The 19,130-nt window shown below is 41.5% G+C and overlaps 1 protein-coding gene across 6 annotated transcripts in view; it reads right to left on the reverse strand.

Moving 5' to 3' along the window:
- dclk1a (doublecortin-like kinase 1a) overlaps positions 1–19,130 on the reverse strand; it is a 45,241-nt gene that overhangs the window by 22,752 nt on the left and 3,359 nt on the right. For 3 of the 6 annotated variants that reach the window (XM_079649061.1, XM_079649062.1, XM_079649060.1), the window contains exons 4-5: positions 3,884–3,983; positions 841–948 (exon numbers count right to left, since the gene is read on the reverse strand). In XM_079649061.1, coding sequence (XP_079505187.1) covers positions 841–948; positions 3,884–3,983 — 208 coding nt within the window. Of the gene's footprint in view, positions 1–840; positions 949–3,883; positions 3,984–4,230; positions 4,259–4,285; positions 4,424–8,779; positions 8,940–19,130 lie in introns of those variants that run through there. The other 3 variants (XM_079649065.1, XM_079649063.1, XM_079649064.1) reach the window with 3 other exon arrangements.

Here is a 19,130-nt window from a genome sequence, read left to right on the forward strand (position 1 = left end):
CACACACACACACACACACACACACACACACACACACACACACACACACACACACACACACACACACACACACACACACACACACACACACACACACACACACACACACACACACACACACACACACACACACACACACACACACACACACACACACACACACACACACACACACACACACACACACACACACACACACACACACACACACACACACACACTTTCACTCGAGTCCTCTTTTGTGCTCCGCTGTTGCATCAAAAGGGCTGCTTTGGCTTTTACAAGACATTCATAAAGCAATGTTATCAAGCACAAACAGTACAGCAGGTAGCAGCTCTCACCATTTTATTATATTTCATTAGTATGTCAGGTGAAGAACGGCTGGTGGGGAGCTGCAGGATTGAGTCACCAACCCCCTTCCCTCTTCTATCCCTCTCATCTGCTCTCCCCCTGTATTTCTTTACCTCTCTAGTTCACATTTCCCTGTTTCTCCACTCCCGTATGAAATCATTTTCATTTGAATTAATATTCAGCAGGCGACGAGACACAGCTCACACACACAGTAAACACAGCCAGACACTCGGCAGAGCTCAGTTATCATTGCAGTGTTTATTCATACAGTGTTCATTTGCTGTGACGCTGATTAATTAATGAGCTGGAAAATACAACCACAAGGGGAAGCATTAGCATACAAAACTACTCCCAACTGTGTCCATCAGGCCTGACACACACACACACACACACCTCTCAAACACGCAGATGAAAGGATACTTAAAGGACAACGACGCCATGCCAAATGACATTTAGAGGATGAGATGAGTAGAAGAACCAAACACTTACGGGATGCAGGGGACTTGCTGCGCTGTGTTTGGACGGCGAGCTTGGGGGAGCCTCGGTTCAGAGTGGCAGACATCTTCCCATAGGTCACAGTCTTCATCACACGACACTCTGAAAGCACGAAGAGAAGATCGATATAGTTCAGAAACCACAGAAAACATTTATTTATTAGTCTACTCAAATAATCTAAATTTCTTATACGTTTTATGAAAGTCTTCAATTCCAGGAACTAGTTTACCCAAACAAGTGAAGGAAGAGTTTTGTGCCACACAACTTAAACCCTGCTGAAAATCCTAATTTTCACAGTTTTCCAACCAACTATTGATCGAATATTTTTGATTGATTTCAACCTTAAGTCCTGCAAGAAAAGCACAAAAACACTTAATGTACCAACACAGCTGTAATTGGTTTTACCTTCAGGTCCCCAGCACAAATGAGTTCTGACCTTCACTGGGCTTGCTTTCCAAACGCAATTATTGTGGTGTTTCAGGAGTGACAGCCTGACTCACAAAGGTCTGGTATTTTACACACACACACACATCCTGACAAATGAGCCATGCAATGGTACTCACACAACCTCCCTGCCTCCTTCATCCCCAAAACTTTGCTACTCTGCTGCTCATTAACCCAACCCCATTATAACTCATTACCAAGACCAGAGGGAAAGGGAAATGATACATACTGCCTGGTGTGTGTGTGTGTGTGTGTGTGTGTGTGTGTGTGTGTGTGTGTGTGTGTGTGTGTGTGTGTGTGTGTGTGTGTGTGTGTGTGTGTGTGTGTGTGTGTGTGTGTGTGTGTGTGTGTGTGTGTGTGTGTGTGTGTGTGTGTGTGTGTGTGTGTGTGTGTGTGTGTGTAAAATGTGCTTGCATGGCAGTCGTTGTGGCCCCGTGATTAATGTACAATGCGGTGTGTTAACATGATGACAGTGTGCCAGGGCTGAGGCAGAGGCGATAATTATATGGTGATGCTGAGAGGAGGCGAAGTGGTGTGCAGCTCTGACTCCGACTGTCTGCTGTGTGTGTCGCTGTGATTTCCCGCCTGACTATTCTGCATCATGCCCTTTGCCTTTAGCTCAGAGTTGTCAAATTGGCTCTATAGCTTCTCGACATATTGCATGTGTGTTTTCTTGTACCTGTACATAGTGAGGACCATAACATATTTTTAACCAACATAGTGAGACCCCACATGGATAAGCTGTTACATTAGGGTTACGGTTAGCTTAGCCTTTGGTGGGGGATTTAGAAGATACGTTGAGGTTAAAGGAAGCTTCCAGTAAACCAAGGTAGTTATTTAAGTCTATAAAATTGTAAAAATTTGACAAAGCCAAAACAAATGGATTTTTTTGGAGAGAACATTTAAATATATGGAGTCCAGCTGGGAAGAGACCAAGGGGTAGACCTAGGACCAGGTGGAGGGATGATATGTCTTCGCTGGCCTGGGAGCGCCTTGGGATACCCCAGCTGGTTGATGTGGCCAGGGAAAGGAATGTTTGGGGCTCTCTGCTGGAACTGCTACCTCCCCGACCCGACCACGGATAAGCGGGAGAAGATGGATGGATGGATGTATGGAGACTACGTTTTTAAGTATGTGGATCATGGCCAGCATCATGACACATTACTACTAAATACTCTCATGCCCTTTGTGATAACACAAAAAGAGCATGGTCATATCAGATCTCTCCAGATAAAAAAAAAATGCCTCACAACTTTGAATTACTCACGGAGAAACATGCATGTTAGCCTTAAGAAAACGGGTCGGTGCTAACCCGCTACATCTTACCTCTGAACTACCTACTTCAAGTTACTTTTAATAATTGAACATAAAACTTGTTTTAGTAGCTGCACTGCTATATTGAGCCTTGAGAACTGTTTTGGGAGTTTAAACGAAGCTTTAGCCTCAAGCTAAAATACGGAGCAAAGAAGACAAGGTTATGTTACAAAAAGAAACTAATGGAAACAGCTAGCCATTATATTTTGCCAATGAAAGCAGAGAAGTGGGGAAGAGGGCTGGGAAAAAATGAAAGAGAGACAAAAGGGGGAAGGTGGGCAGCCCAGGTGGGATGGATATTAGTTAATGGATGAAGGGAGACAGAGAGACACACATTAACTGAATACAACCTTTAAACAAAAGCCAGTGCACACTCATAGAAGAGAGGGAGAGGGATGAGAGGATGGGAATATAAATGAGCACTAAATAGCAGGAGTCTCCAGACAGAAGAGAGGAGGGACAGGGAGACACAGATGGGTGAAGTGAGGACAGAGAGGGTCCTCAGCAAACCTTGGTGGAGCGACAGGAAGAGAAAATGGAGATGAACAATGAGGTTAGACGATGGGTACTGTGCCACTGAACAGATAAGTCGGGGAGTACAAAGAGCAATACAGAAACATAATCGTTTTTTCACCTTAAACTTGGGAGAGTATGGAAGATTTAAAATGCCTTAATAAGAGAAAGTAGGACATTGAATTGGACTGGACAGAGTTCATCCCTGTCTTCTTAAAATGATGTTCCCATAACACAGAATTATGTATTGAAGGGAACAGTATTTACAGTCATAGTTTTAAATGCTAACTTTGTGAATTCAAACAAAACTAAATAACTACAGTAATTGCAGGCATAGGCAAGAAAACACTTACATTCAGTAAATGAGTATGGTACATAACGTACAGACGAGACAAGAAATGATTGGGGACACGAACAGTAGTCACCTCTATGTATCTGTCTTGCTCTGTTGGACAATTTTTTAAATGTGAAATCTTTGCCCACTGCACTGAACTATATAGCAATGTAAAACTACCCATTCGACACTAATTATTCCCATTTGGAACTGTTTAAACAACAGCATAATGTATCAAAACACTATTTTATCACAGTGTGATTGCACTAAATGATTAATAGCTCAAACCTATAAAATAGGACATAAAAAAACATTTTGTTAACAATTAGAAAACACAGCTGGGGCGTGAAGGAATGTAATGAGAGGAACACACTTAAAAATCTAAAGTGAAACGTCAGCATAAAAAGTCAGACGTCAAACTGGTTCCCTCACCACTTTCATCCAACATCAAGTCCTCTTGGTAGCGATACTTCTCTGGTCCACAGGCAACAAAAACGTCCTCATCGCCAAAGAAGTCTTGCAAACACGTCACCTGGAGACAAAGACATTTATCTACTGTTATTATCATTTATTTGTAAGATAGTACATTTTCAGGTCAATTGAACGGCAGCCAAGAGCAATGCCATCTTTCTATCATTAGTATGCATTGTTCAAATAACTTATTGTCGAGGGAAAGCAGCTGCTCTACAGATTTACGAATGCCAACTCTCCAAGTCCCACGCTTAACGTCCTTAAATTCTAGTATACTGACACATACACACTGTAAAGAAGACACTCACACAGCCCAGAGCTCAGCACTACGCACGCACACAAAATAAGATTTCATGTGCTTACGTGAAACAGCACGTGGACTGAGCCCCATCACGGATGAGGAACAACATGGGACTCTGTTTATGCCTGCTTGTTTTTGTTTGCACGTTGGCGTCTGTTATCATATGTGCGCATGTCTCACATGTCCCTGAGCTCCTGTGCTCTGATGTTTCTTCCTGTAATCAGTCTTATCAGCGACTTTAATGAGACCTCGCTGACTCGCTTATTTACTGATTGGCTAGCACCGGATATTCAGAGCAAACAAATGTGGGGGGTCTTTTCCTGGAAGACTATGTGGTGTGATGGAGAGGTTTGGAGGTGAAGAGAGGTTTAAATATTAGAGGAATTAAAGATTTCAGTGGAATAATTACAGAGCTGAATAATTTAGATATTGTTAAATATTACAGTTGAATAACGGCAGAGCTGACTAAGTGACTCAAGGGGGGGGAATACAGTTTTTATTCAGTCACTCCATACTAAGCGAATATCAAACCTACAGTGACAAGCTGACAGGCAAAGAACTGGATTATTAAATAAGAAATTAGAGTTCTTTAAGAGGGTTTGTAAAGTTTGAATTATTGTGATCAATACATAATGCATAAATCTTGAACCTCGCTGTTAACATATTCATTCTGCCCCCACAAGACATTTGTTTTTTAACTTCACCCGTTAACACCTTTCAGCAACAGGGTGTTTATTCTGATGAATAGGTTAAGAAAGACGATGCTCTCCATTGTTTTCTGCGTGATTTAGTCGACAGCTTATTCCATATCTGATCCGAACTCTGCATGATTTACTCAAACAACCTTAATTACACCCTACGGGCAACCATCACATTTCAGTCCACAGCCATCAATATTCCAAATCATATTTCGCGAAAGGCAACGTCACAGTGCGAAAGGGATTTCCAGAAGGACAATAGTTCATTCATCCGCGATGACAAATTTCCTTTCAAAAACCTATTAAGAGCTATTACAATTTAGACTGCGTGTGCAGCACCGCCTGGAGTTCACACATTAAAACAAAGCAACCTTTTATTGCATTTTCGTGGCAATTAACATCCAAGAATCCATTTAGATTCCTATTAGCCACCAATCAACAGCCCACAAGAAAGTCACAGCGGATATAACAGCATTATCAACAAAATACCAAATAAACAGCGAAGAGGCCATTCTTCAAGGGTGTGTGTGTGTTTCATCCTGCTTTACCCCCCACAGACTCTAAATGTCAAGTTTAATCTCAGACGCAGACTCTCTGTGGAACATGGATCATTTAACTTTTAAAATGAAGGCTCGCTGTGTGTTTGTGTCAGCGGACATTCTGCCACAAATCACATGAAAACACATGTTTCTGCACGAGAAAATAAGAAGAGCTTTGTGTCTGTGGAAGAGATGTTATTATAGTTTCATAACAGAGTGCATATTGCTTTCTTCCCTGATATCCCCTGACAGTGTGTCGGTCATTATTTCAGGCCGAGCGGCTCCACTTCCTAACAAGATGGCTGTGATAGAGACGCCGGCGCTGTTAGCATTTCCCCAGTGAGCCGGCTCCGATGGGTTGCCGTGGACACCTCTACCACTTATTGTGCTGGCTTTCGATTTCCCCGTATTTACACATTATTTTAATCTTTATATAATTGCATGCTACTGTGTTCACTGAGCACAGGACATTTTTACTTGTACTATACTGTACACTATGTAAGGACTAAAGTGTTTTGATTGTTCAATTAAATTATATTCAAAGTATTTTCAATTGAATATTTGTTATTTGGAATACTTCACCTTACCGTTTTTGTCCATGCTCTGCGTATATGCTCATTGTCTCGCACACGACTCTCTTAATCTAAATACGAATAGTCTTTTTAATAATAAATAAAAAAGAATATGATTTTTATCAAAATCAATCTATAACTATGACCGTTTTTTTTTTACTTATTGATTTATATGTATCTATATATATTTTAGCAGTGTATTTATTGAATTTGTCTACAGGAGGAAAATGCTGACTTGAAATAACAGACTTTTAAAAAGATAAAATAAATAAAGTTAAAATCCCACAAGACCAGTCAACGGAAATATAAAGCAATGGTCATTGACTTAAAATCAATCAATTGTTTCATGAAATGTCAGAACAGTGAAGTTGCCCATCAGAACTTCACATGGGCCTAAGTAATGGCTAAACTAGCAATTCATTTTCAGTTGACTTTGATTGTTCAAATGAAACGATAATGTTTCTACTTTATTTTGACAATTCTGTACGTAAGTCATTTGTTTAAAACTTGCTGTTGCATTTAACGCCCTTACTTATACTTATCTGTAAATATGTCAACACCATTTATTTTACACTTGTACTGTCACTTTCATTGACATATTTTATGTTTAAGTCTTACATTTCTTTGTCTCACTTGTTTTTATTATCCTTGTGTGAACTCACATCAGTCCTATCTTGTGTTTCACCCTTGTTCCCTTTGCTGCTATCACACCTGCATTTCTCTACAGGGATCAATACAAGGTTCATCTTATCTTAAATGCTGATTATTTGTATTTACAGCAGTCAGTCTGACCGATTCGTCAGGCCACGACTGCTGCTGGAGTCAACCAAGAGGAGGATGCTGCAATGAGGCTCCTTTAAAGCTGCTCATCCCAAGATAGAAACACCAGAAACGTTGAGTAAACAGAAAAGAGGGAAGAACTCATGCAGAATGTATTCACTGTGAGGAGGACAGTGAGATATTAGTGAGGGGAAACGGTGACAATCTTCATGTAGGGCAGCCTCCAAGGGCACCTTTAAGCCGAGGGTAAACTATAATGTGGAGCAACACACAAACACACACTGTATACGGAGAGGGGTGTGAAAAGTATGGTTGCCATGGTGATAATGCCCTCTAAGCATTGATGAAGGGCTGGTGCGTGCCGCTGACTGCACGCTGTGCACACTGTGAGAGAGCACAATCATTCATATTTGATCTACTATTGGCACGACACACTCTACAGAACGGTGTCATTCACACAATTCCACACGCACTAACACATGCAAGAGGCACATGGCCTGGTTAATATTGAAATACTCGTGCAATGTCCTCCATTCAAAAAAGATGATGTTGAGAAGGAAGAGCACGAAGAAGAAACTCAAACAGATGAGAAAATGAATGTTTAGGGGATTTAAGGTGAAAAAAGAGTTGGAAAAAATTCAATAAAACCAAAACAGTCAAAGAAATCGAGTTAGCAGAATCCTCCGAGTTTGAGAGGAAACCAACAGACAGAGGAAAACGAGCAACAGAGGAGGAGATTTATTCCTGACTGCAGCTCAGAGCCCCTCTATGAGCCCAACGACAAAACAAGACGCTTTGATGTCTCTGGTGCTGCGTTCTCTCAGAGTTACACAACACCCACCGCTGCTGAAACAACGACTGCGAGAAACAAACAGAGACATGGAGGAAAAACAGGGACTGCAATAAGACGATGGAAAGGAGCAGGACGTGTGGGAATTGTCAATTTCACATCCCTCCCATCACCTCTATTTAAAATGGGCTTAGAAACTGGGTCACAATAATCAATTTACTTCCCCAGATTAAAAAAGGGAACGTCGTTAAAGCATTTGTTCAGAAAAGAATACAAATCAAGAGCAGGAGCAAATTGGATCTTTAGAGTAATTGCATGTGGCATCTCACACCTGACCAACAATCCCCATTCCACCATGACTGACTTACAAACAAAGGGAACAAATACATATTTGATATTACGGACACTAGTCATACTAGTAACAACAATAGTATAACTAAAATGTAATAGAGGCTTGTACAAACAGATGTATTGACTTCTAATTATTGTGAACATTATCTCCTCCTGAAAATCTAAAAAAGATCAAAAATGATTAAGCACTAAGAGAAATAGTCAGTAAGCCTATTTATGTTGTCACTATGCCACCTAGTGTACAATCACCAAACATCTACAAAAATATATTTGTTTTTATTCTTGTTTGTTCTTCTTCTCCCTCTATGTTTTGTTGATATTCAATACTAATCAGATTTAAGAAGCTATCTGGTTTTTGGCACATAAGCGTCAGCACATCTTATTATTTGCACAGCATTAGTGCCAAGGTGGATCACAATATGAGGCAAGCAACAACTGCCGCCACAAGGTGGCACTGTTTAATAACCACATGGTGAGATATTTACAGACGACACACAACAGAACCACAGTAGCACCAGAAAAGAGAGAGATGGACATACTGAGCAGCTGGATGTTAACTCAGGCATTAAACAGAATGGGAGAGAAAGGTATGGACAGTTTTAAAAAGATAAATGAAATGGTAAGGAGATGATTTCTGACACCATCCACAACATACATTATGAAATGTTGAAACACACAGGAACTACGTGTAGTTTGTTTTTAATAATCCGACCACGAGCAGACAGATTAAAGCGTTTTCAATCTGGATCTCTGCAGAGCCCTACCTTTGGTCTCTACCATTACATTACATGTCACTTGTGAGATGCTTTTATCCAAAACGACTTACATACTAAATACTGTGGGCAATCCCCACAGGAGAAATCTGGGGTGAAGTGTCTCAGGGACACAACTACATGCTGACTGCAGTGGGGTTTGAACCTGTGACCCCCTGATCCCAACACCAAGGCTCTATCCACTGCACCACACGCCTCCCCATCTGAGTGCCTCTTTGTCTGGGAGGGATCACTGTGGACCTGCAGAGCACAGTTTAGTTTGGAAGCTCGGGAATGCAAGGGGAAATACATGAAAGTGACAGTTCAATTAGAACATTGAAAAATATACTATAACATTATTTCACCTTACTAACAGTTATTGTATGTTGTTTTAGAACTGACACTAACCCCCCCCCCACACACACACACACACACACACACACACACACACACACACACACACACACACACACACACACACACACACACACACACACACACACACACACACACACACACACACACACACACACACACACACACACACACACACACACACACACACACACACACACACACACACACACACACACACACACACACACACACACACACACACACACACACACACACACACACACACACACGTCTGGTTCCCGCCAGCGTGGAACAAATTATCTGTGACAACAATGCTCACTCTGCTCATCGACTATTTCTGTCTCCCGGTCAGATTTCCGGTCGACCACAGGGCTCATCTGTCTTTGGGTATTCACCTCAAAAAGATCAATAGTGAATTAAGTTACAATAAGTGCTGAAACGATTAATTGATTATATGGTCAACAGAAAATGAATCCTCAATAATATTCATTTTTTCCACAGTCATTTTAAAGGAAAACATGAAATACATTTTTGGTTTCAGCTTCTTGGGTGTAAGAATGAGCTGCTTTTATCTATGTAGTATTGAGAATCTTTGGGTTTAAGACTATTTGTTGGACAAAACAAGACATTTAAAAAAGGCATTTTTGCTGATTTCTGACAATTCATAATAATGAACTCATCAAATAAACCCAAATGAAACAATAATGAAACATGAATTTCCATCCTAGTAACAAGATAGTGAAAAAATAGTGTAATGACTTAATGTTTTTTGTGTGTTTGTTCCTTTAAAGCTTGGTCTTTCTCTGAGACTAAAACAAACAGGCGGCTACAGAGCAGGACAAAAAAGACAAACAGGAGATTGGACTCGTCCACTTCTGTCCTGCGCCTCACTAGACACACAGTGGGTACACAGAGGACATGGTGAGGTCAACATTATCCTGCCCACAGAGAGAGCAGAGTTTGGAGCGATGTGCTGCCGGGGGAGGTAAGCGCGGTGGAGCTGTCCGCGGTGCTGAATCAACTGCAGCTGGCCAGCAGGGCATGCTGCTCGGTAACAATAACCACAGAGAGATCGAACAGACAGCCGGATGGATACTGAAAGACAGGCAGGGTAACAGACGGGTGTATTGATACTAAATTAAGAGAGACAGAAACTGCTAAGCATGTGCTGCAGAGCCTCTGAGGTGAAGGAATACAAAGGTGCGAAGGAATGACAAAGCTTTAATATTTCCATTAATGTTTTAGAATGGAGTGCTGTAGCACGGCCCAGGGGTGAGACTATAATCGATATAACTACATGGGTTTCACATTGATTTGGAAATAACAGGGCATTTTACAGTGTGGTAAAACCTATTCTTTACGGGCTTTAATACGGGTAATCTTGTTTTAAAACAGGTCAGTATATATACATCTACAAGTCATTTAATTGCTGTGTGTAAAGTTGAGGACCCACGTTTGATGAATGATGTTCAATGACATCCATAGAGTCTTGACTAATGTGATGCCAGTACAGCACTTTAAATATGCTGTCAGCTGGGACTAGAGGCTCTGCAGGGTCAGCACAAAGACGTCCTTTGTCACTGTCAGGAACATTTAAATGTCTGCAGAAAAATTGCCATTCTCACTCTCAAAATGAAACTGACAAGTTGCATTTTATAACTCCATAGGGGAATTTAAGTAATCACCTCTAAGGCCGAAGGGAGACACACACAAACACAGGCACGCACAGAGCCACAGCGACTGACAACAGGAGAGGTGGAGGAAATCGATTTGAGGGAAGGATAAAACCCTCTGCATCCCTGGGGGGGGGATTCACACATTGCATGGCCTTTTGATGTCTCAATCAGCACACTGCAGAGAGGAAACTGACAGGGGCTGGGACACTGGCGGAAAATCAGTAAGAGTTTAAAAAAAGAACAGAGAGAAAGAGAACAGCGGTGAAGTGAGGGGTGAGTTGGCACTGGTGTGTTCGCCTCAGACCAGCACAACAGACTGGCTGGGTCTGTTGCATAACAACTTATGTAACAGCTTCTGCTCTCCACAGGGGGAGAGCAAACTTTCTTTTGGAGCTGAATCTGGGTTTCATGTGTCTGAAGGGAGCCAATCATTACACAAAACAAGGAATTATGCAGGAGCGCCGTTTCCCAGATAAACAAGATGAAGGCAAAATAGCCCAGCATCCACTTCCCTCCCCTTTTCCAAGGCTTTTCTCTCTCTCTAGTGTAGGGGTGGGGAACCTTTTTCCTCTCAAGGGCCATTTCAATTTTTTCCACATCCTGCGAGGGCCGTACAAATTATTGACCTCTGCTTAAAAAAAACCAAAAAAAACACAGCCCATTCATTGGGCCTTTCTTTCATGCTGTGCAAAGAAAAAGCAACCTCTTAATCCAGATATCTCACCATGACTCGCCCATGCATGCACGTGCACGGTGTGGCATGACCACCAAAACAGAAAGATATGGACACAAGATGTGTGCAAATGTATTTAGTTTCATATCCATGTGGACACGATTTAAGTAGGGGGGTACCTCACACCCTCTAGGGGGGTCCGGGGGGCATGCTCCCCCGGGAAGATTTGTTTTTAAATGTTTAAGTTAAAAGCATCAATCTGGTGCACTTTGAGAGCAACATGAAGAGATCTATGGATACATCTCTCAACATCCATATGAAACAGAACTGTAAGCAGATTTTCTTTTTCTTTATGGATATTTTACAAATCACTCCCCTTTCAAACTGTATTCTTCTTTATTAATAACAACTTTGTTTTACTGTCATACAGTATTTTATACCTTTTTACTTTATTCTCTTATTTTTTTATAACTATAATGATCATATCAATAATAATAATAATAATAATACATTACATTTATAAAGTGCTTTTCCTGGTGCTCAAAGCGCTTACAAGCAAGTAAAAAAAAATAACAACAGATAAATAAAGATAAAATAAATAAAGATGATGATAAAGATGTGCCTTCACCTCACTGGTTGGAGAAAGAGCTTCTTATATTCGTTAGCATAGCTAGCTAACCAGATGCTAATAACAACAAAGTTATTGACTGTATGGTCAGTATGACAGATGAACAGATCGCCCACTGGGCTTTCAACTAAAGACACAGCCACGCAAAAACTGCGGCATGTATTGTGTACGGCTCCTTATGGGTACTGCAATTTCTCAAGTGCCGGAGCGGCGTTCTGGCGTTCCGGTGCTCTCTGTCAAAACTGCACCCCTGTCAGACACGTCAGGCTCGTGTTGTGTTCAAGGACCCTAATCTTGGCCAGGAAAAACAGGCACTCGCTTTTTTTATTTTTTTGCGGTCTATATTTCTTCAATTTTTTTATTTTTTGCGTGTGTTTATAAATTACCTCGAGGGCCGTACCAAATGGTCTCGCGGGCCGTATACGGCCCGGAGGCCGGAGGTTCACCACCCCTGCTCTAGTGTTTTAGTGTCTCCTCAGCTTAATCTCATCTCTCGTGTCTCGTCCTGCTGTCTTGCTTTAATCTGGCTCTCGCTCTCTGTCTAGTCTCTAACCTCATTCCTTCACTGGTCTCTTTCATCTCCCACCATATTGATCCCCCTCCTTATGTCTGTGGGCTTTAATCTGTTCTCAAGGATGAGTATGCATGCATGAGCATTTTGTGTGCATGCAGAGATATTATGAGTGTGCTGAATCTAAGAGCTGAACATGCAAGTATGGCAGATACTTAAGCGAACATAACAAGCAATACTGGACAGGAGGAAGCCTTTACATGAATTGACTGTTTCGACCAACTTTCAGAAACCTAAAGACAAGCAGTAGTATTTACACTTCTCATCCTAAGGGAGGGAGTATGTAGCAATTTTGGTGAAAAGAAACCCTCAAATGACAAATTGCGTATTGGAATATACAGTAGTTGATGGTTATTGTGTGAGGAAAGGCTAATCATGCCCTCATAGTATATAAATCAATATTTATTGGATATCTCTATTATTCTGTACATTAACTGTTGATTTGAAAACTGACAAATTGACGTACAATACTACTCACTTACAAATGTCAACTTGCTGATTGAAGTTAGTTGACCTTTGAGTTGATTTTGACAGACAAACACAAATGGAGTAGCTATTAATGGCTGAAAAAAAATATATTGTGCGATGCGTTGGCTCTGATGACAAAACAAAAGGTTCACCAAGGGATTTTTGGAACAACTTTTTTAGAGGCATTGTATAAAAGATTCAGGATTTGTTCATTACTTCAATGCTTTCTGTGCTATATAGTGAGTGGAAATGGGACATTTTGAGGCGGTGCAACATCTAAGGGTTTTGATAGCAAAGCACAACTCCTTCAAAATTGTCTCAGAGAACCATTGCTCCATCTCGTGTTTACAACCCGGCATCCAAGTGACTCCATCACCGAGCCACAAACAGACAGAAGCTCTGATGGCTGGGATATGTCTGTTGCTCTCTTTAAAAGCAACCAAAAGCACAAAGCTGGGACACAATCTTTCAAATGGAGATCGGGTTAAGAGAGATTAGAGAGTGAGTGAGCCAGGACGTTCATGAGTCAGACAGAGTGTGTGATGAAGTTGTGGGGTGACTAAGTTCTCCACTGTCTGCCAGGGATGGAAACGCCTGCCATCGATTTGAATTTGGCAGCAGGGCCTCCGACTACAGACAGCCCTTCAATCTGCCACAGTCACTGGTAAACACACAAGCTAACAGACTGACTGAATCATAGAGACAGAAAGACGACTCATCTGAAACAACATGTGCCGAGTTACCTGTTTTTCACACACAAAATCAACATGTGTGGAAAGGAAAGCTCTATAAACATCAATGGCATTTACTGCAAACACACTGAACTGTATATTAGCAATTTTACACACACACACACACACACACACACACACACACACACACACACACACACACACACACACACACACACACACACACACACACACACACACACACACACACACACACACACACACACACACACACACACACACACACACACACACACACACACACACACACACACACACACACACACACACCAGTAGGAGCTGTAGCTGTGACTCAGCAGATCAGCAGGAGCAGATGGACTCTGCTTCCCACAATCCTCCTCTGCAGAACAAAAAGTGACATCATCAACACAATCCAGCCAATAACAGTTTAAGAAACAGCTGAATGATTTGTATATGAGCTGAACATAATCCCTGCATTTCAAAACAGGCAATGTTTTTCAGCTACGTTGCACCCGCTCTACAGTCCCTGCAGAGCTGGATGCCGGCCAATGAGGAGAAAGGAGGCAAGGAGTGAACACAACAAAATTAGAAAGTGAGAGACACACTGAGGAGATGAAAAGGAGAGGACAAATTAGGCCGGGATAGTGAGAAGGGGAAACAAACACAGAGACAGAGAGGGAGGGGAAGAAGGAGAGACAGTAGCGGAGAGAGAGAGACGCCATATGTTGCAGCTTTAGGATTTGGGGGTGCATGCGAGTGGGATGATTAAATGAGAACTAAGTAGCCATAAAAACAATGGCATGCTATGTGCAGAAAGACTGAGACAAATGAAGTAAAGGAAGGTGAGAGAAAGAAGGTCAGAGGAAGCATAGATGGCTGTGGGACATGAAGAGAGGAATATGTCTAAAAGAAATGTAAACATAATAGAAATAATGATTATGATGGGGAGAGAAACAGCACTGGGTGGAAATGACATTTCAGTGGGGGACCCAGAGAGAAGAAGGAGGAGGCAGAGAAAACAGAAGATAAAAGGATATTAAAAGCTCTTCAGCCTTGCCAACAAGGAGACGAACAGGCCAACAATGCGGTTTGAGAAGTGAGAGCTGCACTGCAGATAGTGCAGAACAAGTTGCTCATCCACACTCGCCTCCTACATATTACCTCTATTTAACAAACTTTTAATTGGTGTGATAAAATGCCACAGTGTAATTTGTGTGCAATATATAATGGGTGGACAAAAAAAGAACGCTGGACAGAAACAAATGACTGATCATCAGAAAGTAGCAACATAGGCGATGGCAATATGCAGTTTATTTCAGCTGCATCATTACAACCATGCTCGCTAAAGTGTGAGAGCGAAATGCTATCATCATGCTAAGAAAGTTTGAGAAGTTGACCATGAGGATTGGTTGCGTTGTATTTCAATGTAAGATCCACGTAGTTTAGAGCTTGAACCATTAAAAGGTAAAGGGTATCCAAGTCTCATATACCCCTTGAATTTTGACCACCCTGTGTCTTGTGAGTCCCCTAAATGCACCACTAAATCTGGGTAAACAACCCAAGACTATGTGAACTAGGGCTGCACGATATTGGAAAAAACTGACATTGCGATTATTTTCTTCCCCTGCGATATGAAAAAATACAGGAATTGAAGAAAAGGCAGTTTTTTTTGTCCGCAAACCATCCTTTCTTGAACTTTAATGCTATACAATTGGTATTTTTTTAACTATATTTAACCGGATGAAGGATTTTAGTCACGGACGTCTGGATCTTAAGTTATCAGAGCAACAATCTGAGCTAGCTCGGGCGGAGCGCCAAACTGCCCTGGAGAAACACACGAAACTACTTTATTCAGTGTTTTTACCTTTAATCACCGGGTCCGTTTTCTTTGGTGATTTGATTTTGATTGGTGGTTTGCTGTGCATGCAGAGCCTGCATGTCACTCACTCAAGTAACCCTGACATGAGTTTTACTTTTGTAGCAAGCAGCAAAAGAATTGTAACATGACGTGTTTGAGTTAATTTCCCTACTTAAAGGTGGGGTAGGTAATTTTGGAGAAACCAGCTCTCGTGTGCTAGAATTTGAAAATACACAGCCGGAACAAATCTGCCACTTCCTTACAGAGCCCCTCCTCCAACACGCACGAACGCGCACATGACCAACGAGGGCACGAGATAAGTTTGTGCACAGATGGAAGGCTGACAGGCAGGTAGGCCATCCAGTTATTTTAGCCGGCCCGGGTAAAATGATTGGTCGTGCTTTTTACAGTACTACGGCTTCCACAGATGACATTTTTTTATGGATTTTTTTGTCAAAGCACTTCAGATATTCATTGCTATCGGGATGTTAAGAGCATTCCATGGAATATAACAAAAAGTGTATCTCGAGCCGGTTTCTCAAACTTACCTACCCCACCTTTAATATCGCACGTCCTGAAAAAAGAATATCGTCAATATCGATTATCGTCACGACACGATATATCGTGCAGCCCTAATGTGAACATATATATATATATATATATATATATATATACACCACATTGGCAAGCTTAATGCTTTGCAGTTGGATGAAATCAAAGTGTTTTTTTTTGTGAGCCTTGTATTTTTAGCCCATCAATATGGGAATGGTACCTCTGCCAATGCTAAACCCACTGAGTAACACTGAAGGAGCTCACTAATGAGATACTCAAAAACAGAATGCACCCGACCTCAGAGATGACTAAGTGGCGTCCCTTCATGCACTGGTTGATTATCGCCTACAGTTAATGGCGAGTGATGCATGAGCAGAAATCTAAATTAGTCCATTAAAAAGAGTGTGTGTCACTGTCCGTGCCTAAGTGTGCGTGAGCTTTGCGAGGTTCAGGCTGGCAGCTGGGTTCCACATAGTGTCTGTGTGCGTGTCTGTGTCTTTGTGTGTAAACAGAGCTTACAAGTATTAATAGGCTAGCCATGTCCGAGCTCTAAGCCACTTACAGGTTGTCTTTTTTCTTGATCAATCCAGCTACACCCCTTGCTACTGTTTCACATCACGGCAGGTCGGACAGTTCCTATGGCAACTAGATCAAATCATCACAGAAACCAGCCAAGGTGAAGAGCTTGCAGAGAAATATGAGGTTGTGGTTACCCCAAAGGAGAGGGGATGGAGCTAAAAATATCGCCTATCAGACACAGTGAGACCTGAGACACGATCAATATGGCTGAGGTGGGGGGGAACTTCATATATTCTCTGTCAACCAGTCGCTCCGATTACAGACAGAAACACGATATCCAAAAGGATTAAGGTAGAGAAAGCTTGTTCACAGCCTGTTGTTGTCTCCTCTCTTTCCCATTATCAGTTCTCCCAGGATACTGCAAATCAGAAATGATGAAATCGTGATAACACACTTCAAAGCGTTTTATGGCAAACATGCAGGCGTACACACTCGAGTTTGGTACGGACTGAAATGTACTCGTAATAACAATCAAGTGCCAAAATGGGGTATTGAATGCCTAATAACAAATATGAAATATAATCGTGCCAATTATACATCTAAATTTCATTTGAGCAAAGGCCTTATATTATATGATTTGACAACATTTAACGTTGGATGTTTGGGTCCATTTGTGACATAGAAGATGGAAGTTTGGTCGAAATGTGGTCCTCAAAGAAAGGTAGTGCAACAGAAGAGTCACAAATGCAGATATACACAAACATAAATACAAAGGCAAAATAAGAGGACTGACAGCAACAACTGCAGACTCTCTCTTGAACTCTGCATAACTTAAAATACCAAAAGACATAATACATTATTCATCCCAGCCCAGTTTAGCTGCAGTATTTTTAACTGATAAGAACTTCTAAGAAGTTTTGAAGTGGGGAATAAAATACATTAAAAAGTCGTTATTTAAAAAGCATCCATGAATGGCAGACTATTGCAATCCTTGAGAACAATTGAAGGCAATAAGAATGAGAGGAAGAATGAGGCTTAATGGATGTACATTGTGCCTCTCCGTTTCTGGCCTACAGGGGTTAATGAAGGCAAGGAGCCTGAGATCCTCTCTCTCTCTCTCTCCTTTCTTTCTCTCTCTCTCTCTCTCTCTCTCTCTCTCTCTCTCTCTGGTTCTACAGGGACTCAACGTAACTTTATGGCCCAGAAACCTACTTCTGCTGTAGGCTCACAGACTGACACATCAGATGACACCAAAAGCAAAGACTCACACAACAACATGGACTCAGAAATGCATCCACCTGTGCACACACATACATTTCATAACACTTAAAAGTAACCTTATCCTGGTTTATACCTTTAGCTCACTCCTGATATTCAATAATGTATATTCCAGTTTCATTAACATGCAGTTTGCTCACTAGTCACCCAATCCCTTCTGCTTTCACTCATACATATTTGATGTTGTTTCACTCTGATCTACATCTAGTAATAGTTTACCTTACTGAGTATTGAGGTTTATTTGTTGTTATATTAAGCTGATTTGCTGAAGTTAGCATGGATTAACCACATTGCATAGGGGGTTTAAATATTCAACAAGCTTATACTGTGTTCTGAGACCTTTCACCTATCCAGAAAGAAACAGGGGGCTGTTCAAGACGTGCCCAGAATTTTCTCTCATGAATAACACACAGTCTCAACCCTATGCAAATGTGCTTTAAATCTTACAATCTGACTCTCCCATCTTGCTTTAAAATCCATCATTCTAAATGTTGTTGTCCTCAAAAACATGACATAATCGCTAACTCTCCTACATGCATTAACCCACGCATTCATACACAAAAACAAAAAGGAGAAGTGAGGTTCTGCACTCAGCCCAACCCAGCAAATTTGGCAGTGAGCATGTTACCATGCCTACAGGCCTAATCAATACAATGTCTAAAAATAGCATGACCATAATAGTCTTACTTCCTATCGCAGAGGGGTGACCGGGGAGAGAGCAGCATTTATTGTGTAATCTCCAAGATAATCGTAACCAGTGGTGACAACACAGTTAGTGGGCCTTGAGCAAAAGCGGGAGTTTAATCCCCCCAACAGGAGCTTTCTCAAAAAAAACCTGATCCTGGGGATTTTATTGGCCGGTGCTGGGCTCTAACAGCAGGGCAGGGTTAACAGTGGATCATTAAATAGACTGCAGGGCTTCAGAGACAGGAAGGACACGCCAGGGCCAACACATGAAAATGAAGCGGGATACATGCTTACAGAGAGTACTAAAATGGCAATTAAGAATGAAAAGCCCACTTTACAAAGGCCATATTCATGATGAGTCACAAATTGGCTATTAAGGAGATGATTACTGTGCAACACAAAATGGCAGGATGCCCTTAACGCC

This window comes from Notothenia rossii (genome assembly GCF_949606895.1).
Source record: "Notothenia rossii genome assembly, chromosome: 9".
NCBI lineage: Eukaryota > Metazoa > Chordata > Actinopteri > Perciformes > Nototheniidae > Notothenia > Notothenia rossii.